This window comes from Lethenteron reissneri, chromosome 2, assembly GCF_015708825.2.
Source record: "Lethenteron reissneri isolate LAM-NWPU_2019-01 chromosome 2, ASM1570882v1, whole genome shotgun sequence".
NCBI classification, from domain to species: Eukaryota; Metazoa; Chordata; class Hyperoartia; order Petromyzontiformes; family Petromyzontidae; genus Lethenteron; species Lethenteron reissneri.
This window is the reverse complement of record NC_083780.1, coordinates 2,577,564-2,590,659: the sequence shown is the minus strand read 5'-3', so window position 1 is coordinate 2,590,659 and position 13,096 is coordinate 2,577,564. Positions and strand designations below refer to the sequence as shown.

The 13,096-nt window shown below is 52.7% G+C and overlaps 1 protein-coding gene across 1 annotated transcript; it reads left to right on the top strand.

Moving 5' to 3' along the window:
• Window positions 1–6,022: 6,022 nt before the first annotated feature.
• Window positions 6,023–7,132, top strand: LOC133344117 (trace amine-associated receptor 13c-like). The gene has a single exon (XM_061554100.1). The coding sequence runs from the start codon at window positions 6,035–6,037 to the stop codon at window positions 7,130–7,132; it is 1,098 nt and encodes a 365-aa protein (XP_061410084.1). The 5' UTR covers window positions 6,023–6,034.
• The last annotated feature ends 5,964 nt before the right edge of the window (window positions 7,133–13,096 follow it).

Here is a 13,096-nt window from a genome sequence, read left to right as displayed (position 1 = left end):
TCAACCAGATGACGCCAAAGGCGCACAAAAAACAGATGACGTCATCTGGTTGAACACCATATGAGTTCCTTCGGAGTGGGCAGGTAGGAACTTGGTTGGACAGCGCATTAGTGCGAACCGTGTTGGATACCGTAGTCGTGTTGGAGGTTGTATCTGTTACTATTGCATCTGATGATGATTCTTGATGTATTGCTGATGTAGGTCTTTAAGTTCATGCAGCTGCTGCAGCAGGTCGTGCCTGTGCTGTGACGCCATTTCCTGCGTGTACCACGCGCGCCAATCCACCCGACCTGGTCCTTGAACGGCCACGATGCTGTCGTAATCGCGCACCAGGTGCATGATGTTGAGCAGGGCATAGACGCTGCAGTCGTAGCCATTCGGTTGCTGCGGCACAAGCACCGTGGCGATCGCCACCAGCGTGCTCGCCGGTTCGGCGCGCACGACCCGGGCCTCGGGCGTCTGGGGCGCGGTACGTCGGGCAGCCAACGCGACGCGCGCGCACTCCAGTCGGGCACCACGCTCTTCGGGCGTCTCGTCCTTTATTGTGCGCCCGCCGCCGTACTGTGGCCAGACGTCGCCGATGGTTGCGAACATTCCCACTATCTCCACACCGCCGATGGTTGCACTGAACGTCGGCGATCGCGACCAAAAACTTTTGCAGTCAAGCAAACTGCAATATACCAAGACAGTCAGTCATTGAACTGCGCAGAGTGCACGACAGGCACATACTCCCTGGTGGGCAGTGTGGAACCTGTTGTTCCTACCTGTAAAACCTGTCTCTGGTGTGGACCAATCAATTTCAAGGACAATGCATACATTATCAGAGTGTTTGTTTTTTGCATTCTGACCGCAGGTATTGTGGTTAATGCAAACATGATTCCTCGTAAAAATGTGTTAGTTTTGTTGCCAGTTAAAAAGTGGGAAAAAACCTATTATATTATTTGCTACTGGCAAAGGAGGCCTCATGATGTAAATGCTTACTCTGTGTTTAGTTTGCAGGTGTCGGGGAGATTTTCCCCCGCACCCCCCCCCCACCCCTATGGATGGCCCCGCGTACTAAAGTTGCCGTGTCCACCAATTGGAGTCGAGCCGCGTGCGACAAGTGTAGAGCAATTGTTTACCTGAATTACATAAATAAATATTTACACGAAGGCGGCTAGCGCGAGAGTGTTTGTGAGAGTGTCTTTGTGTTTCACGTTATTCAGCGCGTGGCTTAGGGCTGCGGGGTGGTGGTGGTGGCGGTGGGAGTGGTGGGGATAACACAGTGGTCACACTCCCCCCCTCCCACAGCAAGACGGCGACTGGGTTCGATTCCACACACGGGCGCCTCACTGTGTAAAAACAGGAAGTGAGACTCATCCTGATCTCTTCAGTTTCTGCCTTGTCAAACAACGTGCTCTCCAGACCGTCATTCATCATCAAAGCCACAAGTCCACACGTACAGGGGGTCGACTGCTCGCATTGTCCTTCTGCACTTCTATGCCATGCCTCGTTCCTCGTCACCTCCACCCTCCTCATCACATCCCCTCCACCGCACCCTCCCATCCCCTCTCCTCTCTGTGAGTCTATGGGACTCTGTGCGAGTCTATGGGTCGTTGTGTGAGTCTATGGGTTTATGTGAAAGGATATGAATCTCAGTGTGAGTCTATGGGTGTCTGTGTCAGTATATGGGTCTCTATGCTAGTCTATGGGTCTCTGTGTGAGTCTGTGGATTTCTGTGTGAGTCTGTGAGTTTGCAATAGAAACCTTCCTATGCATTTTGCTTGATCTCTTCTCAACACGTGCCCCCTGCTGAGGCTCTCTCCTCTTCGTTCCTCATCCTCCACCTCCTTTCCCTGAGAGATATCCCCAGCGCCAGTCGTCGTTTTTTCAGCCGTGCCCTTGCAATCCCTCGCTCTTCGCTCTGGCACAGGAGCCCACCTCTGCACCGTTGTAACCTATCGCGACACCTTCATTTAATTACGCGCAGACCACAACTAAAATAAGCGAGCTCCTATGCGAACACACTAAGAATACCCAATTTGGCAGGTTTACACGGAGGTGTGGATGTGGGCAATTAACTTCGCACGGGTAAACTCTACCGGGGATTACCGCACTTCGTGTGAATGTGTCTGTGTGTGTGTATGTTTGGTCGGTGGTCGCTAACAGCACTTGCCCCAAGAGTCTTTTAGGGCTGAACGCGGGATCTTTGTCTTTGCTTGTGTGCGCGTGTGTGTGCACATAAATACAACAGCGTATCGCGTCGTCGCTTGCGTTGGCTATTCATTGCTGCTTTTCTGAACAGCATCAGGTCACCCACCCACCCACCTACCCATCCATTCCAGTATAATCAAGGACGTCCCTCTCTTGCTGTGAATCGTAATAACTCACAAAGAAGGCCAGTCGGCTGAAAACGTCGACATCATAGATAGTTCTATCTGACAGTGTACAAAATACAACTTCGGTTGGTCTTTTGAAAGTAAATCGACGGCACGGCTGCTGGGAAGAGACGCGTGCGTGAGCGTGCCGGAGCGAATGATTGCACGAGCGATGAGATCATGGAATACGCTGCATTTAAAACGCGGAATGAAGTGAGCAGGTGAGCGTGGTGTGGGTGAGATCACCACCACCATCATCAACGTCATCATCATCATCACTTAGTCACATATTCACTTTAAGATGTTTTTTTGTTCATGTTTTTGTTTTTTGTTTGTTGCGGTTGCACCCGATTCAAGAGCTGAATGGCTCACAGGGCTATACCTAATAAATGAACTTGAACTTGAACTTGATCATCGTTATCATCATGAGTTCACTGTGACAGCCTCAGCTGAGCACCGTCATCTAATCGGGCGGTGGTGGCTATGCACGTGGCTTACCTGTGAACCAGCACTCTGTGGAGGCAGTAGCGAGGGTTTGTGGATCACGGCACACAAATGTTGTGGAACTCCCTTCCCGTTGTTACGCGTCGAGGAGGTGCCATAACCCTGGTTGTGCCACCAGAAGGCGGGTACAGCACAGTGTGGACGAATCGCCACCTGTTTACATCTGTACCGGGGATAGAGCGTTGCCCCCTCGCGCAAGGCGTGGTTTTTCTCCGGGCGCTCCGGTTTCCTCCTCCCACGTGTGTAATGCACGCAACCCATCATTAATGTGCTTAAACATCTTGCAAATAATAAAAACCCAATGCAGCTGCGGCAGGACCCTCCAGAAAACGTGTCCTATGACTCAGTGTGGTTATCCTAGATAAATAAGTAATTTATTAACCATCACTATCGTCATCATCATCCTCATTACCATCATCAGTATCATCAGCATTATCCCCAACATCATCACCATCGTCACCATCAGCACCATCGTCATCATCACCATCATCACAATCGTCACCATCATCGCTAATGCGTCAGTCTCATTGGGTCGCACACTCAACATGATAGTAATTTTTAGTTTTTTTACTTTTAAAGAAACATTTCACTTCTTATACTGTACGGGAGTTTAGTGCACCTATTGCACGCGTACGGTACATGTGTACAAGTAAAGTAATCAGTGTAATTGCATCTCTCACATTGCCCGTTCAGAAAAAAAGGCGCGTTTGGATAGGACACGTCCTTGGAAGGGAATGACGGCAGGCGGTCGAGACTAACCACGGAGTGGCAGCTAAATTTATGGAACGCATCCCAAGAGAGGCCGTCCACTGCCATGAGATGGAGCGATGAAATCAGCTCATGTGCGGGCAGTACAGAGATGGTTGCTTCGCATGACCATGCGGCCTTGGTCCAGCAGTGGATAGATCATGGTTGGTGATGACCGTAACAATTGGAATTCGACGAGCACAGAGACGAAACATTCCCACGACCACATCTCAAGCGATGCGTCCCATCCCCGTCAGATGCGCGCAGCTAAGCGAGTTTAAGACTGATTAGCACATAACTTGGAACAGCTGATCCCCAGCGCTTGCCAGGTGTTGTAGGCGTGGGGCTGTTATTGCAGGTGCCGCCAGGATATGCCAGTGTTTAAATGGTTCTCGAAAACTCGTGGGTGGGATTTCTTCGTCCTTCCCCGGTTTCCTGCAACATAAACCCAAACTCCCGGTGATGGAACTGGCAGACAAAGCCTGAATACAGCATCCTCCTGGAAAAAAAAAAAACATGAAACAAGGCTTGAGACTCAGTTGCTACACATAATATATATATAATTAAACCATGTTATTTTACCAGGTAAGGCCTACTGAGCTATGTAGCTCTTTTTCAGAAGTGACCTGGCTATCACAAATGACAGCTCAACGAATTGACTGATATGTAGATGTATCGCAACCAAATACTCTAAACGCGTTATGCTGATTATAAATGTAAAAGGGAAAACCCGAGAACGCGGAGAAAAATCCACGTGGCCGTTATAATGCGGAATGCGCCCGTTATAACGCGGTTTCTGAGCAGTCGACGACGAACTACTTTCGTGAGCTGTGCAGCTGAGCGATACAATTCAGGACGTGGAATCACACAGTAACACGGCGGCATAACTTCATCTCAGTTTTTTTGTCCTGCCATGGAATGACTCTAGACTCATTATTTTATCGTGCAAATGTGATGAATAAATTATAATTCCTCGCTTAAAGCGGGTTTCGCTTAACGTGGCACTTTTCAGGAACGCATCTACCACGTTAAACGAGGAATTACCGTGTGCACATAGACGTAATTTGCGCTTGTTCACCGCTGCCTATCGCAGCGCCAAATTGTTTTTGTGTAATCTCGTTGCGTATGGATGGCATCGCAGGAGTCTGCCTCGCCAGTCCATTACGAAGACGACGACGCCCCGAGATGTGGCCCTTGTGAGGTTTGTCAAACCCACACGCCTCTAATCCAGTGTGCCTCGAAGCGAGGTTGGCGGATCACAGGACTATCGTTTTGCGCTTGAGACTTCCAACTTGCTCGGCTGCGCCCACGAGGTGTCAGTACAGCAAGCGGGTTCATGGCGTGTCCGTACAGACTCTTGATTGACAGCAAGAGGACTTCGTGACATGTGTGACCAGAGGATAGCAGTGCAGCGTGTGGGTTTCTCAACTATGTGTGCCGATCTGTGAGCTTCCAAAACATGGCGGTACAACAAGTGGGTTGCTGAGCTCCTATCTACGCGGAATTTTTGCTTGGCCTCTGATATGGCAGTATAGCAAGTGGGTTTCGGACCTCTGCAGGCAAATGTATGAACGCTTTCTCCTCGTTTGTGCGCATGGTGGCTTTTCTCCAAGGCGGAGCGTTCCCTTACCACGCAAAGCAAAGTCCCTTGTCGTTGTTCATGAATAAAAAAATGATGTTGCCAACTCTCTTCAAGCAGGGTCCTCCTGGAAATTGAGCCCTGAGTCTCAGTGAAGCTTTCCAGATAGAATACAATCGGTCAGAGGACCTGTAAAAGCGTAGTCTTCACGTGCATCTGTATATACAGAAAGACACGTTATCTTCTTGGTTCTTTCGGTAAAGTCACGTAGAAGGGAAGTAATAAAATAATAAAAATAAAACATAATAAAAAGGGTCCTTCGAGCAGGGTACATACGGGAGGATCAGCCGAATAATCGTTATTATTTGTGCAGACTGAGTAAGAGGGAATTGTAGTGGCGCGTTTCTAAGTCAGTTTGCCAGCCAAGCCACTTGAGTAAATGACGGCGTATAAGGTCAAAGACACATTGTGGCCGAACGAAAAGCGATAATCTATGGTCACAATGATGATGGTGATGATGAGTTTTGCGAGACATATAACCTACCACCTATATGAATGAAACCGTGGCTAAGAATGTTTACCGTTGATTTTTTTCCAGTTTGTGTACTCGCTTTGTATTCCGACATATGGATGTGTATATTTATTAATTACGTTATTTTTATTATTTTTATTTCAGCAGGAATGGCCTAATGAGCTGTTAAGCTCCATTTCACGGACGTCCTGCAATGGTACAGATAATTCGTTGAGAGTTGGGAATAGGTATATAAGATTGAGACACATCTGAAGATTTACCCCGTTCGCAGGATGAGCTGATATTACACGTGAATATATATCTAACAAACAAGCAATGGAAACACTGAACGAGTCCATCAGAAACAGTTCACTGCTGTGCGTGGAGGTCTTCCACAACTTCCACTGCACGTCCAACGACATCTCCGAGGCCGAGCGAGCCACTCTCATCACCATCATCATCCCAGCCATCTCCATTACCATTTTCGGAAACCTCCTCACTGTCGTATCAATCCTCTACTTCAGGCAACTGCAGACTCGCACCAACGTCCTGACGCTGTTTCTCGCCGTGGCGGACCTGCTGGTGGGCCTGCTGATCATGCCCTTCAGTGCAATGCGCTCCGTGTACAACTGCTGGTTCTACGGGTGGACCTTCTGCAAGATGCACTCGTGGTTCGATTACACACTCTGCACTCTATCCGTGCTGCTGCTCAGCTGCATCTCGTTCGACCGCTACGTGGCCATCAGCGACCCGCTGCGCTACCACCAGCGCATCACCAACAGGACGTGCGCCCTCATGCTCCTCTTCTGCTGGCTCTGCCTCCCGTTCTACGGCGTAGTCTTCATGGTGGAGTGGAACCTGGTCGGGCTGGAGGAGGAAGTAGCGCAGATTTGTCCCGACGACTGCCCGGTGCTGCTGAACCTGCCGTTCGCGATGGCCAACACGATTTTTGGCTGCGTCGTCCCTATGATGCTGATGACGCTGGCCTACGGCAGGATTTATCAGCTGGCCAGACAGCAGGCGAGGAAGATTGCCTCCACCGCCATGGGCTCGAACGCGGACTCCGCGAGGAGTTCGCTGAGACGCGAGCACAGCGCCACCATCACCATGGGCATCATCGTGGGCGTCTTCATCTCGCTCTGGATGCCGTACTTTGTGGTGTCGACAACGGAGTCGATATTCGGATACCAGGCAAGCTCGTTGGCGTGGGAGTTCATCAACTGGTTCACATACATCAACTCAACGGTAAATCCCATTCTCTTCGCGGCCTTCAACAGGCCCTTCCGTAACGCCTTCTACCTCATCCTCTCTGGTCGAATTTTCTCCTCGAGCTACAGAGGAGTCGATCTGTTCAACGTCCAACAAGGGTCGAAAGTCAACCAAGGTGCCAAGAGGTGTGTTTCTACGCTCATCGGCAAGAAGTCAGACAGGTGATTGGAACGAGGCAGCCAGATTAGCCGTCACGCGCAGTTTCTCCCGATAATTTAGTTTAGTCTGTCAATCGAAAAAAAAAGTGACAACGCAACTTTATTCCACGTGGAGGTGCCATGGATATTCATGATGGAACACGCGATGGTATAATGCACACCGGCAGTTTAAGGAGCGGGTGATGTTACTCACAAGGTCGCATTCTGTTCTGCAAACAAACTCTTGTTACCCAGGAAAGTCTCTCTAAAGAGTCGCAAGACTCTGTTGCTGCCTCTGTGTGTGATCCCAATTGAGTAATTTGCAGGAATTGTTTCAGCATTGGGATGTTTGGCCGATATCATTTACATTGGGTTTTTTTCTATGGGATGAAGAAAACGGAGAAACCTGGAAGAAACCCATAGAAACAGGGGGAGAACCGAGTCAGGTATCGAACCCAGGTGGCGCTTCTTGCTGGGAGGCACAAGCATCACCACTACACAACCACAATGCCGCCCTTATGTACCATTACATCTTGCACACTGCTCAAGGAAGATACGCAGCCTTGCGTTGTTGAAACTACAGCCGTCACTGCATCTCCCGGAGAGCTCCGAAGGTGGACCGGACTAACACCAAAACTCTCCCAAAACGATTCTGGATCTTACTTCGTCCAGGGATTCCCACACTCCAGTCCTTGCGACCACCCCACCACGTTACGTCTCTCCCGGTTCACTCGTTTACTCCTCCCAATTAACTCGTTCCACGCCGCACGCTACAGCTGATTGTTAAACACCTCCCACGTGGCACGCTAGGAAATTAACGCTGTCCGCGTTAATAGAGAGCCGATTCAAATAAAGGTTGAGATCTCCGTGTGCGCGCCAGCACACTTGTTCCTTGTGTGTACACATGTTTCACTTAACAGGCGGAGTTAATCGTTTAGCGTGTCACGTGAGACTACTTTTTGTGTTTAGTTTGTTGTCATTCCCCGCACCTCCGATCAGCATGGTTGGCTATGTACTGTGCAAAATATGTAAAAAAATACTTACATACATACGTGGAACGGATGTAACAATAATCGGGCGCGTGCACCGTGGAACGAGTTAATTTGTATTGGAATGGGGAACAGTAAAACTGGTAGACACGGAGAGACAGAGAGTTGTTGTGGAGGGCTCGCGAGGACTGTAGTGTGGGAAACTGCCCTCAAACCTTCACCGTCGCCCGAGTCTGGAGAAATCTTCAATCCCTGCCAATGTATGTGTGTGTGTGCGCGCCCGCTTTCTTACCTTGTCCTCTTGCTGGTGTTTTATTCTGCCTTTGTCTCTGCCCTATCATTCCCGTTCCCTTTGCCTCCCCCTACGCTCTATTCCCTCGGTGTGATTGCATTTCTGACATAACGAAGGTGCACGGACCGTGTGGCGATGCTATTGCCACGAAGCGCTAATATGTGTCCTGACTGCAATGCGTCAATAAACTTTACACAATCGAGGTTGCAATCTTCATTGGGATCCGTAGCAACTCTTGGCTTAAGGCTTAAATCACACGTTCTTGACACTGCATTCGTACATGTTACGCCCTTCATCTATGTAGCAGTAAAACAATAACAACGTACTCTATCGTTGTAGAAAGCACTCGACCATTTGTGCATTACGCAAAAACAAATATCCTCAGCAGTTCCTGAATAACTTCATTGTTCTCTTGTCTGAGATCGACAGGAGCAGTGACACACTGCGAATAGTGATGGATATGTAGGGCTGTTACAGAGGGGCTGTATGCATAGGATCACACGGGTAACAAACACAGTGGGCGGGGCTCCGTGAGTACACGGGGAGGTGCCCGCAACGACGTCCGCACCGGGCGGCCTGGGGGGCTGCCCGGGGGGGGGGGGGTTGTGATCCTCCGGGGGGTATGAATGGGGATGAGCCGGAGAGCTCGGGGTTCAGTTTTAGAGTAAAGGAGGGAAGACGGAAGATCGACTAGCTAGGCCCTGGACTCCCCTGGGACGCCGCCCTTGTCAGGGCCGCGCAGGACCGAGCCAGTGGCGGGGTCCCGTGAACCAGAGTTAGTACTCTGGGACTCCGGGTACCGTAGCCCGACTGACCAGTGTCGGGCCAGATAGCCTCCCCTAGCCCGTTAGTGGAGGACTAGGAGGTAGGTCAGGGGTAGCTAGTAGAGTATTCCCAGCTATCCGGGTGAGGGGGCCGATACACCCCTCTAGTATTGTATGTCCGCAGTGTGACTACTTGTACGAATAAATACGCGTGCCCAACAACGGTGTCCAAGCGTCATCAACGGTACTTCATCTGGTGTCAGAACAACTACGAACATGGACACGCGCCAAACAGCTCGAGCCAAAGTACCGCAAGTGGAGGACACCGCTGAAATTGTCGAGCCCGAGACGGCTCAACAAGACATCGTGCAGCCGGGGCCGGACGCGTTCTTACCGGGGCATCGGCATGAAGAGGAGCCGCAGACAGAAGGGCTGAGGCTGGCTCACGCAAGGCTGGCAGAGCTACTATACGCCGCTGCCGCCACGCTGGAGAACATCACGCGGCTGGGGGCTGGTGGTCCACCACGGGGCGAGGAGAGCCGCCGTCCGGAGCGCCTTCCCGCCATCTCCGAAGATTCAAACTTTGAATTTCCCGCCATCGCCGCAGCGGCTGCTCAGGGCGTGGCCAGCCTGAACCTCGGGTCCGACATCGGCCTCGCTGGGGCTGCCGCGTCATCGCCAGCGGAGGGAACGTCATCACGGCTGCGACAGGAGATACCATCTGCCGTTCGCGCCGAAGCACAGCCGAGTCACGGAGACAGCAGCCTGCGGGGTTCCACGGTGACCGCTGCGCTGCACCAAAGACTGCCTCCGCTTAAAGAGTTTGTTGGCGCGGAGGGCGACTGGGGCGGCTTTCAGCGCCGCTTCCTCGCCCACCAAGAAATGGCTAAATGGTCGGATGCTGAAGCTCTCTGCGCGCTGCCGGCGCTCCTCGACGGCGACGCACTCGCCGCCCTCACATCGGCGCCGAGGGAGAAGCGCTCTACACTACCGATGGCGCTGCAGCTGCTGGCCGGGGTCTACGGACCTTCAGCGGAATGCAGGCAGCAGTTTTACGACCGCCAGCGGGGCGCAAACGAGTCGCCCCTGGCGTACAGAACGAGTCTCCTGGCGCTGGCGAAGACGGCCTTCCCTCGCATGGACGAGGACGGCGTCGACGCCATGGTGACAGAAAAAATCCTCCTGCTGGCAGACGACCTGGACATCGCCGTCGTTGCACAGGACAACACGGAGATGGATTCCCTCCAAGCTGCGCGCCTCCTCCACGCCAACCTGCTGTCACAGCGACGGAGGGCCAGCAGGGCAGGGGCCGGGCGTGCGGTTGCTGCAGTCACCCTCCCGACGGAGGAGGGTTACGCCATCGACCATCGACGGCAACAGAGGACGGGAGCACGGTCGGGCCGGGATGGAGCGAGCCGCTTCCACCGTCCGTCATCGCCGCCGGCGCTCCCGCGTTGCTTCAACTGCGGCGTCCGGGGCCATGTCGCCTCGGGGTGCCGCTCTCCTCGGCAGCGGGGGACGACGCCTCCACAGGACGCCGGCCCTCCTCCTCCTCCCAAGCTCCATCAACATGATCCGGCGAGTCGCGGCATCACACATGTTTGGCCTAAGCACACACCTGTCGCACACTCTCGCACCACAACGAACGGGGGGCCGACATTGCGCTGCGATGGGCCAACACGCACCACTTTGGGGACTCAAATCGAACCCAGGCAGTGGTCCGTGTTAGCCCATCGTGTTGTGGCCGCGTTCGTCGGGGTCGTCGGCCGTCGTGGGACACATTGACGGGGTTGAGGTACGCATCCTGGTCGACACGGGGGCATCGGCGACCATCATTTCCGAACTAATTTACAACATTTTACCTGTCCAGAGCCGTCCTTTACTGCCGGTTAACGTCCCATTCTATGCTGCTAACGGGGGCTCCCTTGGCATCATTGGACAGATTCGAGCGCAAATTTGTATCGGGGATATCAAATTGTCGGGCCCGATTTTTGTTTCCTCCTCGCTGGCGGTTCCGTGCCTGCTGGGGACGGACTTCTTGGGCAAAATGCCGAATCGTATTTTAATAGACCAGGGATGCATTGAGCTCCCGTCGGGACGGCGCATGGCGTTCCTGCCTTCACCTACTGCGACTCGGACGGCGTTCGTAACTATACCAGCGTCCGTCGTTAAAACAGTTCGTGTGCCGCCGGGAGCTCAAATGTTAGTGCCTCTAAAACTTCGTCGGCCCTTCGCTGAGGGCATTGGGGCCCAGGGAATTCTGCAAGGACCGTCTAGGGCCGGGGTTAGTGGACCGCATTTGATTCCGGCCCTGACCGTCGTGAGGGGGGACGGGGACCCTTTCATCGCGGTCCTCAATGTGGGGTCGCAAACAGTGGTAGTTCCTCAAGGGACGGTGCTTGCGCACGCGACGCCGGTGCCCTGCGAGGAACCGGTTGCGAATCATGTCGGCACTGCTCCCCGGCCGCACCCACATTCGGACAGCGATGAAGGGTGGCTCGATGCGCTTTGTGCGGGATCGACGGACCTGTCAAATTCAGAGCGCCAATAGCTTAGAACGCTACGGCGGGAATTTTCCGACGTTTTCAGTCGGAACAAATACGATTTGGGTTGCACTCATCTGCTGCGTCACCATATTGACACGGGTGACAGCGCGCCAATACGCCAGAATCCGTTTCGGTTAAGTCCCGCCGAAAAGGACCATGTCAAATCGGCTATTGATGACATGTTAGCCGCCGACATCATTTCTCCCTCTACCAGTCCTTGGGGAGCGCCGATCGTACTGGTTAAAAAGCAGGACGGCTCGTTGCGGTTTTGCGTTGATTTTCGGTGCCTTAACAAAATTTCGGTTGCCGACGCATACCCGCTCCCACGGATGGACGAATCGCTGGACGCCTTGGCGGGAGCGCGATTCTTCTCCACACTGGATTTACTTTCGGGATTCTGGCAGCTTCCTCTGGACGATGATTCAAAGCCTAAAACTGCTTTCCGTACGCCGCACGGCCTGTTCCAATTCAACCGGTTGCCGATGGGCTTACACTCAGCGCCGGCAACTTTCCAGCGTTTGATGGAATTGGTTTTGGCTGGATTGCAATGGGAGTCATGCTTGATTTATTTGGATGACGTTATCGTCTTCAGTAAAACTTTTGACGAACATCTCCAGAGGTTGCGGGCGGTTTTCCTAAAGATGCGGGCTGCTAATTTGAAGTTCAAGCCCCAAAAATGTCATTTGTTACGCGATTCGGTGCGTTATTTGGGGCACATCGTAGGGCGCTCGGGTATTGCTACCGATCCCGCCAAAACGCAGTGTGTCAGCTCCTGGCTGACTCCCACCTCGGTGGGAGAGGTCAGGAGTTTCATCGGCTTCGCGTCGTATAACCGACGGTTCGTCGCTGGTTTTGCGACGATTGCCAAACCCCTACACGCCTTAACATCTAAAGGGGTTCGGTTCCACTGGGGTCAGGAGGAGGAGGCTGCTTTTTGCTCCCTTCGGGACGCCCTGGTAAAAGCTCCTCCCTTGATTTACCCCGATTTTTCGAAACCGTTTCTGCTCGACACCGATGCGAGCAACACGGGTATTGGGGGCGTGCTTTCCCAGGTGGTTGACGGCGTGGAACGGGTGGTTGCGTACGGCAGTCGGGTGTTGTCTCCAGCGGAGCAAAGATATTGTGTCACCCGCAGGGAACTGTTAGCAATTGTCTATTTCATCCAACAGTATCGCCGATATCTGTACGATCAGGCATTTCACCGTCCGCACAGATCATGCGGCACTGCAGTACGCCCTGCGAGTTCAACAGCCATCGGGACAATTGTCCCGATGGTTGGAGATCCACCAGGATTTTGATTTCGAAACCACCTACCGTAAGGGCGTTCGCCACACCAACGCGGACGCTCTGTCGCGCATGCCAACCACCTCCGAATGTGCATGCCTCCTGGGGTCGGGGCGT